This window comes from Apodemus sylvaticus, chromosome 7 (genome assembly GCF_947179515.1).
Source record: "Apodemus sylvaticus chromosome 7, mApoSyl1.1, whole genome shotgun sequence".
In the NCBI taxonomy this organism is placed as follows: Eukaryota; Metazoa; Chordata; class Mammalia; order Rodentia; family Muridae; genus Apodemus; species Apodemus sylvaticus.
The window spans coordinates 112436656-112448329 of record NC_067478.1 but is presented as its reverse complement, the minus strand read 5'-3'; the positions used below and the strand labels follow the sequence as shown (position 1 = coordinate 112448329).

The 11674-nt window shown below is 50.6% G+C and overlaps 1 protein-coding gene across 1 annotated transcript in view; it reads right to left on the bottom strand.

Moving 5' to 3' along the window:
• Positions 1-2142: 2142 nt before the first annotated feature.
• Olfm2 (olfactomedin 2) overlaps positions 2143-11674 on the bottom strand; it is an 81170-nt gene continuing 71638 nt past the window's right edge. The window contains exons 2-6 of the mRNA XM_052188975.1: positions 9995-10144; positions 6538-6684; positions 6052-6271; positions 5611-5717; positions 2143-3218 (exon numbers count right to left, since the gene is read on the bottom strand). Of these exons, the coding sequence (XP_052044935.1) occupies positions 2541-3218; positions 5611-5717; positions 6052-6271; positions 6538-6684; positions 9995-10003 (1161 nt within the window). The 5' untranslated portion in view covers positions 10004-10144 and the 3' untranslated portion in view covers positions 2143-2540. The remainder of the gene's footprint in view (positions 3219-5610; positions 5718-6051; positions 6272-6537; positions 6685-9994; positions 10145-11674) is intronic.

The window sequence follows — 11674 nt, the reverse complement described above, 5'->3', positions numbered from 1 at the left end:
GCTCAAGACAGACAAATGAATGGAGGTGATGGCTGGGGGAGGAGGGGAGGACTGATTGCTCATCCTTTGTAGTTGCAGTGTGTGCCGTGTATTTGTCTCTACATTAAGTGTATATTCATATGCACATGTGTGTGCATGTATTCATTGACTATACACTAAGTGCACATGTATAAGAGCAACAGTGGGTGTGCTGTCAGATGCTCTGGCCCAAGTAAACAGTGCCACACATGACAGACATGCTCGCATCAGTCCTGTCCTTGTGGAACTGTCTCGGCACAAGTTCTCTGAGCCAAGGCTAGGATCCCACGGTGCTATAGGTGCAGCCTGCTTCTCCGAATCTGAGACGGTGGCCACCATGAGCACATGTCACAGGCAGGAGACATGCAAACTCCTTTTCCTTATTTGGGATTTTGAGACAAGGTCTCACCTGGGTGGCATCAAGCCTCCCCAGAACTGGTATGTCTGGTGGGTTCCTCCTTGCCAAGCCTCTGCTGTCTTCAGTGGCATGAAGTCTGTCATGCCTGTTCACTTATGTGGGAATTAATTGCTCTTTGCGAGGATGCCTTTAGAGATTGGTTTTAAATGAGTGCATTAGGCAGCGCCATTCATTATTCATGGGTCCTTCCCAATATGGAATCCAAGTCTGAGTTCCCGGAGATGATTTAATCACAGAGGCCATTAATTAGAGATGGGGACAGCAGCCTCCTGGTGGCCTCAGCAGGGTGGGGTCATGGCCAGTGGAGATGTGCACATGCTGCTCCTGCTGTGGGTTCCCTGGGCTGCAGTGGGGATGGGAAGCAGTGTGGATCATGCACTGCTCTGCTGAGTTACCCCTCATTTTCTCTGACACCTTGGCCTCAGCCTTTCTGATGCTGTAACTAATACAGTACCTCATCTTGTGGTGACCCTCCAGCCATAAAGCTATTTTTGTTGCTCCTTCATAACTAGCTTGGCTACTGTTATAAACCTTAAATACTTTTGGAGATAGAAGTTTGTCTGAGGGGCCTCAGCCAACAGGCCGTACACCACAGGCCTGGCTGACACAGCCTCATCGTGCTGAGGCTCAGTTAGCAAAAGACTTGCCTAGCATGAATGAAACCTTGGGATCCATCCTCAGCATCATTGAAAACCAGGCATGGGGGTGGGACTGGGGACATGGCTTAGCGGTACAGAGCACTGACTGCTCTGCCAGAGATCCTGAGTTCAATTCCCAGCAACCACATGGTGGCTCACAGTCATCTGTAATGGGGTCTGATGCCCTCTTCTGCTGTGTCTGACGACAGCTACGGTGTACTCACATAGAATAAATGGATGAATCTTTTTAAAAAGAAGAAAAAAACAGCCATGGTAGTGGAAGTGAGATCAGGAGGATCAAAAGCTCAAGGTCACCTTTGGCTACATAGAGCCCAGTCTGCTGTGCGGGCCCATTTCCTAGCCAAGTTTTTATCTTATCCCAGCAGTGCCCCAGCTGGGAGCACCAGGCCGCCTCTGACTGCCTAACCCTATCGTGCCACCTTGTTTTGGTTAGGTTGCTTTGGTTAGTGTTTGTTTGTTTGTTTGTTTGTTTAACAGTGAGTAGATTTATTAAGGGAAACAGAGACGGCTGTCAGGAGGAGTCACCTAAGGAGGAGTATCTGATGGTTCCATTTCAGCCTGCCCAGCCCCACCCCACCCCACCCCCGTCCTCACTGAGTGGGGTACATCTCTGTCCCAGCCTCTTACAGTGTGCAGTGACTTTGCTCAAAACCTGGCTAGGTACACCTAGTTAGTTGAGACTTGCAATTACAAAGCAGAGAAGAAATTGGGAGCCCTAACCTTTCTCAAAAGCAGCCAAATTGTTAAAAAGCCATTAGAACCAGACAGCTTAGTGATGTGCCAGTGTGGTCAGTAAGTCAGACAGCACTGCGGAATGCCCACTGGATGCCACCTTTCATCCCCATAATAGAATTCTATGCCGTTCTGATCGATTTGCTTTTAAGCTAATTGCTTGTAATTGAAACACCTTTGGGTTGGGTGGGCTCCACCAGGGGCTAGCCAGCTCTGGGAAGGGCTGTTACAGGACACACAGCACAGGGAATAGAGACTCCAAGGAGCCAAGTCTTCTGCAGTTACCAATGGGTACAAAACAACGCAGCCACCAAATGTCAAAGATCCAGTTTATTCTGGCATCCCAGAAAGAAAACGTGTAAATAATAAATTTAAAAAACAAAATCCATGCACTCAGATCCAGGGATAGGGTGGGGGTGAGGGATAAGGAATGTGGGAAACTGGGAGAGGAAGAGGAGGGAGAGTGGAGAGGAGAGAGGTCCGGTCAGTAAGGAGAGCATCCATAAAAAGGCGGAAAGACTCAGAAGTGGAGTATCAAAAGCAGACATCAATAAATGGAGACAATGCGTGGGTAGATAGAGAACAGAAGCTGGGCTGGGAAAGTGGGGGAAGGAACCTCGGGCAAGGGCGTGACCAAGAAAAGGCTGGGCGGAGGGGAGGGGCGTGGCTCACGGGCCGCGTGGGAAGGCTCCCCACAGCCCTTGCACGGGCACCTAGGGGTCCCCGGCAGTGCTGATGACGTGGAAGAGGGTGACGTTGTACAGCACCTGGTGCCCGTTGTTCCAGGTATACAGGGCCCGCTCCCTGGGGTTGTAATCCAGCATGGAGATGTGCGAGTACTGGTTGTGGAAGGGCACATCCGTGTACTCATAGCTGGACGTGTTGGTGAAGTACGCAAAGTAGACCTTGGCTCCGGCCAGGTGAGAGTTGGTCACGTAGAGGACACCGCAGATCATGAAGGCCTCGCCGGCGCTGCGCTTAGGGTACCCGGTGTCCCAGGACCTCACGACCTCTAGGGTGTGAGGGTCCAGCCGGCTGACCACGATGTTGCCCGCGTTCTGGTTGGTGGTATACACAGCCCACAGCCCGCTCTCGTCTACCATGAAGTCCATGTCCGAGAAGCCGCCCCAGGAATAGGGGAAGGTGTTGTTGTAACCAGCTCCCGGAAGGCTTCTCTGCACCAGCACCGAGCGGGACCGGAAGTGGTATTTGACCACCACGTTGCTCTGGTACTTGTTGTAGAACAGAGAGCCGTTGTATACCACATGGCCCGTACCTGCCCATGGCTGTGGCAGCAGGTGCTGGATGAAGTTCTGGCCTTTGATGAAGTCTCCCAGAGTACGGAACTCCAGCACTCGGCGGCCTTTGTAATAGCCATCCATGTACCAGACCTATGGGAACAGCGGCCAGTCACTGGAGGGACTGGAACCTGTGACCCTCCAAGACTGCCCAGCCAGGCAAGATCAACCTCTGGTCACCATGGTCAGCCATTATCAGCATGTCGCTACTTAGTCACAGCCCTCCCTATGACCCTAGTGACCAGTTTATAGTTTGGTGATTGCGAACATTAGTGGGCCTGGGGAGATGGCTCAAGGGGTAAAGTGTTTGCCATTCAAACATGAGGACCCAGAAAGGAGCCGGGCACAGTGGTGTGCAGCTGTAACCACACTGCAGGGGAGGCCAGAGACAGGTCTTTGGAGTTCATCAGCCGGTCAGCATAGCCATACTGATGAGCTGCAGGTTTTGTGAGAGAACTTGACTGGGGGTAAGGGGGTTTGAAAGGGTCAGGAAGATGGCTCCGTGGGAGAGTTCACCTGCTTTGCGAGCACAAAGGTTGTCTGAACCCAGAACCCATCTGAAAAGCTGGCCATGGCAGCCATATGAGCCTCAAAGCCCAGTGCTCTTGAGAGCAGAAACAGGAGACTCGGCTGGGGCATGCTGACTGCCAGCCTAGCTCAGCTAGTGGGAGAGCCTATATCCAGGCCTAAGGCTGGGCATCTGACATCCCCGGTCTCCGAGCACACACAGCTGCACACAAACTTGTGCGCATCAAACACACACTAAAAGCAGAAGGGACGAGACCCGGTGGAGAGCGATAGAGAAACATGTTGACCTCTGGTCTCCGTGCAGGGCCACACCCCTGCCTAGGCACATACCTTTATGAACACATACCAAAAGGACCCCAAATTAGTGGTGATGACCTGAAGGATCAGGGAACATTTTGCCTCTAGGAGACTTATTGGGATCACAGATTCACTGGATACTGGGTTGAGAATGTTCTCTCAACAGCTATCAAGTAATAAGAGGTTACTTTGAAGTCACTATATTTTGGTTGGTTGGTTTGGTTTGGTTTTTGTTGTTTGTTTTGGTTTTGTTTTTTGAATAGAGTTAGCCCAGGCTGGCATGGAACTCATTTTGTAGACTAAACTGGCCTTGAGCTCACAGCTAAGTGCTGGGATTAGAGGGGCTTGCAGCCTTGCCTGGCTCCGGTTCATTGTCAGTGGCTAACTCCTACAAACACAAGATTGCCAGCCGTGTCACTGACCTCTCGGCAGCAGCATTGTCAGCGCCATGCTGATGCACTTGGGAATGACCTCACCATGGAGCTGAGGTTTAAGACCGTCAGTGTAGAAGGATAAGAATCACAAGGACAATATGAAGGCACCTGCCCAAGTGCCTCTGGCTAAGAGTGAACAGGACTGGTTAAGTTCATATCCAATTCCAACATCCTGACTGTGCTTGCGGTGTGACTAGCTGTTTGAAATTCCTGTCTTGACTTCTCTGCAATGATAGACTTTAACCTGGAATTGTAAATTAATCTAAGGCCCTTTCTTCTCCAAGTTACTTTTTGTCTGAGTATTTTTATCAACCACAGACATGAAATAGTCAGAGGCCAGAGGAGAACATCAGATGGCCTGCTGTTTCGCCCTCCAGCTCATTTCTGTGGGACAGGGTGTCTAACTTAACTCGTGCTGGTGCCAGTAAGTCCCAGTGATCTCCCTGCCTCTGCTCCCCACAGCATTGGTGCACATGCCCACTTATTGGTACCTGGGGTTTGAACTCAGGTCCTCACATCTGTACAGCAAGCACTCTTGCCCCTATGCTGTTTCCCTCTCTAGCCCGATGCCATCTTAATTTCTGCAAATGTCTATACCGTGACAAGATTGCCTAACTGCCGTTCTCAGAATGTGTCCTTGATATCGAAAGGCACGTGCACCCTGCAACCATATTCTCTAGACAGATGACGTAGACTGACAAGGACAGAAGAACCTCAGTCCCTTGGTCACTAGGCAGTCGAGGGAAGGTCCAAAGACCCAGGATGACAGAGTACAAGTCACTGGTGTGAGACTGCCCAGAGGGTAAAGGTGCCTGCTTCCCAGTGACAGCCGCAGATCAATCCCCAAGACCTACATGGTAGGAGGAGAGACTCGAACCAAGCAAGTTGTCCTCACTTGCTTGTGACCTACACACAGATGCTATGGTGCATATGTGCACACATCCATGTGCACACACACTAAGTAAATAATACTGTAATTATTGTTAAACAGTGGGATGGACATGGTGGTAATGCACACCCTCCATCCCAGCACTCACAAAGCAGAGACAGGCAGATCTTAACTCCAGCTCTAGGGACATCCAATGGCCTTTTCTCCTTCAAGCGTGCTACCCACCTCCCCATATACACCCACGAGTTAAAAATAATAAAAATGAAACCTAAGTAAGAGTCACCAGTGTGGATTCCCCCGGGCACCTGCAGGCAGTCACTGAAGCGGGATCACTCACCCTGCTGTCTGCGCTGGGGGCCATTGTGTCAGTCATCCAGGAGCCAAAGCGGGAACCCATGGCCCGAATGGTAATGGGGTTGCTGACGCCTGTCAGCTTGCCGCAGCCTGGGAGACAGGAACGGTGAGCGTGCATGAGGATAGATGCAGCAAGAGCTCCGGGGAGAGAGGCAGGACACTGGCTGCACTGGGAAGGGCTGGGGGCTGGGCATCAGGGAGGAGACCTGGGTGTGATCTCAGGATGTCAGCTTGGAGATAAAGGGTTGAAAATGAGCCAAAGCTACTTCCAGCGCTGGGGCCTGAGGTGGCCTTGGGATAGGGAGACCAATGAGGGAGGTTCGCAGTTAGATGCCAAACCGCACCTAGCTTTGGAGTACACGGGCAGCATTGGGGTTGGGTGTGGAGATCGGGGGTGGGAGCAAGCTTCAGGGTCAAGGCCTACCCAGCTTCTGCGCGCAGGCATGGAGTCGGGCTTCCAGGGCCATCACGCGCTGCTGCAAGTCCTCGTACCCGTAGGCACCCATTTCCTCCTGGATGGCAGCCAGGTTGCCAGAGAGGTTCCTCACCTCCTCCCGCAGGCGCACAATGGTCCGTGTGTCTGCTTTGTACTGCTCCAGCACTGAACTCAGGGGTAGCAGCTCTGTCATCCTGTCCTTCAGTTCCTGCTCACCAGGAGAAAATGGCCGCCGATCCGACCCCTGACTCTTGACCCACACCTTCACTCTGTCATCTTGGATACAAGGCTCATCCCTTGCCGACAGATGCCTTCAGGACGCCCGGGCCCAGCCAACCCCTCATTTCTTCCCAGACATGGCCCCACCCTTGAACTTGGGTCCTCTGGCTTTCACAGCAATCTCTCTTGCCGCAGCTCCTCCCCCAAACCCGCCACCACTCTCTTGACCTTAGAGCTGAACTCAAAAGAACCCACCTGGAAGCTTTTGGCAGAGACTGACCCATCGGCCGCCCTGAGCCTTGCATCCAGGCTCCGCATGAGGGTCTCCATGCTGCGAACATACTGGAGATCCCGATAGGTCCTTAGCTCAAGGACCTCCATGGACTGCGACACATTCTGGACCTAGAAGGAGAACCACTCAGGAGACCAGCTCCTCCTCCCAGCCACAGACAGGTGGCCAGGACCAGCACAGACCCCTGCCAACCCTGCTCCCCCAATCTCACTAGCAGCCTTCCAATAGCAGGCTCCACAAAGTCCCCTCCCCTCACACCTGGGGCCTCCTCCCCATGCTTGGCATCCACCCTCCTGATACAGGAAGGCAGCGGGTGTTTTCCAAAATGAAGACCAGAACCAGGTGTGGTGGCACACACCCATAATCCCAGTGCTTGGAGGAATAGGCAGAGGATCAGAATTTTAAGGGCATCCTTAAAAGAAGTGCCCAGGCTGGGAAGTGGTGGCGGTGCACACTTAGTCCCAGCACTTAGGAGGCAGAGGCAGGTGGATTTCTGTGAGTTCCAGGCCAGCCTTGTCTACAGAGCAAGTTTTAGGACAGCCAGGACTACAAAGAGAAGTCCTGTCTTGAAAAAACAAAAAAGAGCCTGGAGTGGTGGGTCACAGTTGTAATCCCAGAACCTGGGCTATAGCAGGAGGATTGCCATGAGTTCCAGCTCAGCCAAGACTACAGCATGAGTTCCGGGTCCATCTGGGTCAGGGTGTGTCAAAAGACAAAACAAAACAAAAAATCAAAAACAGCGGTGGGAGAATCCCGGGGCTTTAAAAGCTCAGTAATAGAGCAGTTGTCCAGGGCGCACAAAGCCCTGGCTCCAACCCAGCAGACTGGGTGGTTCATACTTGTACGCAAGTGGATCCAGGAGGATTTGAGGTCCAAGGTCCTCTTTAGTTACACAGTGAGTTCAAGAGCAACATAGGCTATGGGAGACGCGGAGTACACATCACTAGACATGCCGTGAACTATTTTTTCCAGCCACTGTGAACAATCAAAGGTCACTACATGAAAGTCCACAGCTTTGGGGAAAAGCATTTTCAGTAAGGGGAGTGGGCAGAGCAGGATTCTGAGAGTCAGGGGTGGGTGGGTTGCAGGTCCCCAGGTGCTCCCTGCTGTCAAGTCTCAACTTCCTCCTCTGTTCAGTGAGAGGGGTGGTTGCAGGCATCACAGCTGACAAATGGGCGGTGACAAGGACTTTAGTTAGCAAAGAATCCGAAACATCCTGGAGACAGATGAAGTGGAGGCAGCCAGGGTGGAAAGGATTCTGCATGCAGGTATGTGTGTGTGTACATCCATATCTATGTGTAAGTGTGTTATGTGTGTGCACATATATGTATGTGTGTATATGCATGTGCATGTATATGTGTATATGTCTGTGTGTACATATCTATGTGTTCATATCTATGTATGTGTGTATATGAATGTATGTGCATGTATATGTGTATATGTATGTGTGTACATATCTATATATGTATGTGTATATGCATGTGCATGTATATGTGTATATGTATGTGTGCACATATCTATTTGTTCATATCTATATGTGTATATATATTTGTGTACATATCTATGTGTTCATATCTATGTGTGTATATGAATGTATGTGCATGTATATGTGTATATGTGTATGTGTACATATCTATATATGTATGTGTATATGTGTGTGCACACATATCTATGTATGTGGGTATATGTATGTGTGTATATGTGTATGCACATACCTATATATATGGGTATATGTATGTATGTGCACACATATCTATGTATGTATGTGTGTATATGTGTGTGCACATATCTATGTATGTGGGTATATGTATGTATGTGTGCACACATCTATGTATGTATGTATGTGTGTATATGTATGTATTTGTACACACACATCTATGTATGTGTGTATATGTATGTATGTGCGCACACATCTGCATAAGTATGTCTGGAGGACAGAGATTGGTGTTGCTTGTTTTCCACAATAACTCTCCACCCTATTTTCTGAGAGGGCCACCCACCCACCCAGCAGCTCATACTTCAGCCAGACTGGTTCAAGTTCCCCGCTCCTCCTGGCTCCCCTTTAAAATGTTTTAAGATTACATTTGTTTGTTTGGGGTGTGGCAGTCAGAGGGCAACTGGTGGGTGTTCATTCTCTCTTCTAACCGTGTGGGGCCTGGGGCTTGAACTCGGGCCGTAAGGCTTGGTGGCAACTCAGCACCTCCCCCACCTCCCACTCAACAGGATCTTCCTATGTAGCCCAGGCTGGACTCAAACCTGTGGCAGTCATTCTGCCTCAGCCTCCCAAGTCCTGGCATTGTAGGAGTGCACTGCCACTTCCACTGCACAATTTGCACAAGCCTTGACAGAACAAGGAGCAGGTGAGACCCTTGCTTGAAGAGGGCACCAAGCCCCTTCTTAGCAGGGTGTCCCAAGGCTGCGGAGAGCATTGGCTACCAGGTCAGAGTGCACAAGGGCAAACACAGATGTTGTCCCTGACACTACAGCTTTCTCAGCTCTATAAACGTGTGGCCTCTCTTTCTAGGAAACCTGGAACAAATAATGAACGAAGGAATTCACCTGGAGGTGGACACGTGCCTGTCATCCCAACACTCGAGACAGAAGCCAGAGGGTCAGAGTTCAAAGCTTTAGCTAGAGTGAACAGCTATAAGACAGCCTGGGCTACGTGATACCAATTCAGAAAAGAAAAGTAAAGAAGTTGGACGTGGCGGTGCACACGTTTGAGTTCCAGCACTGGAGAGGCAGATGCAGGTGGATGACTGTCTGAGGCTAGTTTGGTTCATATAGCAAGTTCCAGGCCAGCCAGAGCTCCACAGTGAGACCCTGTCCCAAAATCAACAATAACAACAGCAACGAGGAGAGGAAAGGTAAATTCAAAATAGTTCATAGAGCTGGGTATGGTGGCAAACTCCTTCAATCCCAGCAATGGAGAGGCATTGGCAGGTAGATCTCCGAGTTCAAGACCAGCTTGGTCTACAGAGAGGGTTCCAGGACAGCCAGGGCTATATATAGAGAGACTCTGTCTCAAAATCAAAAAATAAAAGCCGGGCCGTGGTGGCGCACGCCTGTGATCCCAGCACTCTGGGAGGCAGAGGCAGGCAGATTTCTGAGTTCGAGGCCAGCCTGGTCTACAGAGTGAGTTCCAGGACAGCCAGGGCTACACAGAGAAACCCTGCCTCGGAAAAAAAAAACAAAAACAAAAACAAAAACAACAACAACAAAAAACAAATCCAAAAAAGAAAGAAAGAAATATTTAATAAAAATGTAAATAGAAAAAAAAACTACCTAGAGGTATCTCGGTCGTTGGCCACTTTAGAAGGAGCTACCTGGCTAGGTCTGTTGTGGCTTAGATGGTGACAAGTGGAGTGAGAGGCAAAAGGACTCCCCCAGTGCCTCCCCCAGTGCCTGTCACGCCCCTACCTTCTCCATGAGCTGCCGAAGCTCTCTGCTCCGACCATCCCGGGCACAGGTGCTCTGTGCAGGGATCACGGCTGTGCAGATGCATTTGCCATCCGGCGCCTGGGCTGACGTGTAGAGCTGCCAGCCCTCTTCCGGGCTCTGGAAGAGAGTCTGCAGAGGAAAGAGTGTAGTCAGACAGTGGGAAGCCAAAGGGGGCTCTCTTCCACCTTACTGGAAAGGGAAGAAGCCTTTTGCTGGGGGGATGGCCTTGCATGCATGTGGACCTCAGTTCAGATCCACAGAGCCTATGAAAAAAGATAAGCGACAGAGATTGGCTGGTCCCTGGAGGCGCTCGGGCCTGACTGGACAACTGGACAATTTTGCAGGCCAATGAGAGGCTCTGTCTCAAATAGAAGATGGGAAGTATCTGAGGGACGTCACCAGCTGAGATCTTCCTCTGATCTCTGCACACATGTGCAAGTACATACCAGCACACACATGCACGCATACACAAAAGGGGGAAAGCCCTTACCGTGCCACTATGAGGACCCAAGTTCGTTTCCCCACAACCCACATAAAGCAGACACCGGAGATCATGTCTGTAACCCTAACACTACATCAAGGTAGGAGGCGCAGACAGGAGAATCCTGGAAGCTCTTGCACCTTCCAGACCGGCTTACACAGGAAGGAACAAGACACTGTCTCAAACAAGGTGGACAGTGGACACTGACCACCTAGATCGTCTTTGGACTGCCACATGTAGCCGGATCTCATGAAACCCAGACTGGCCTTGAGCTAACCATTGGCTGAAGGCAACCTTGACTTTGTGATCTACCTACCCTAACCTTGTGTGTCGGGATTACAGAGGGTAACACCACCCCTGATTATTAAGTGCTAGGAATGGAACCCAGGGCCTTCTGCATGATAGGCCAGCACTGTACCCACTGACCCCGAGCCCCAGGAGGGAAACTTTCAGCACTCTAAATATCAATGTGCAAAGGAACCTGAAAAATCAGGGACTTTGAGCTGGACGTCGTATTGCATGGCTTATAACCCAGTACTTGGGGGCTGAGGCAGGAGGATTACTTAAGTGCAGGAATTCTGTGTTGGAATATGCTGTACAGACTGTGTATTCACACTAAGTTCAAATCAATACATGGACCTCCCAGTGGTGCTTAAGGAAATCCTGTTTCAGAAGAAAGAATGTAGAGGCAGGGAAGCATCATTTTTTTTTTCATTTGTTTGTTTTGAGACAGGGTTTCTCTGTGTAGCCCTGGCTGTCCTGGAATTCACTCTGTAGCCCAGGCTGGCCTCGAACTAAGAGATCTGCCTGCCTCTGCCTCCCAAGTGCTGGGATTAAAGCTGTTCTCCACTACAGCCCGACCCAGTGACATCTTTAAAGAGCAAACACCAGGGTCAGATGAGATGGCTCAGGGGGTAAAGTGCTTTCTGTATAAGCGTGACGACCCCAGTTCAGATCCCCAGCACACACAAAGCCCTGGGTGGAGGTGCAAGTTCTGGGGCCATTGTCACAGGAGGGTCTCCGTAGTGTCTAGCCAGCCTCGCCTCCTTGGTGAGCTCCAGGCCAGCGAGAGACCAGTCTCAAAAGCAGCCGAAAGGCTGGTGATGTATGCTCGAGGCTGTCCTCTGGTCTCCACATGCATGTGCATACACATCCACACACATTGTAAAAGTAGAGGA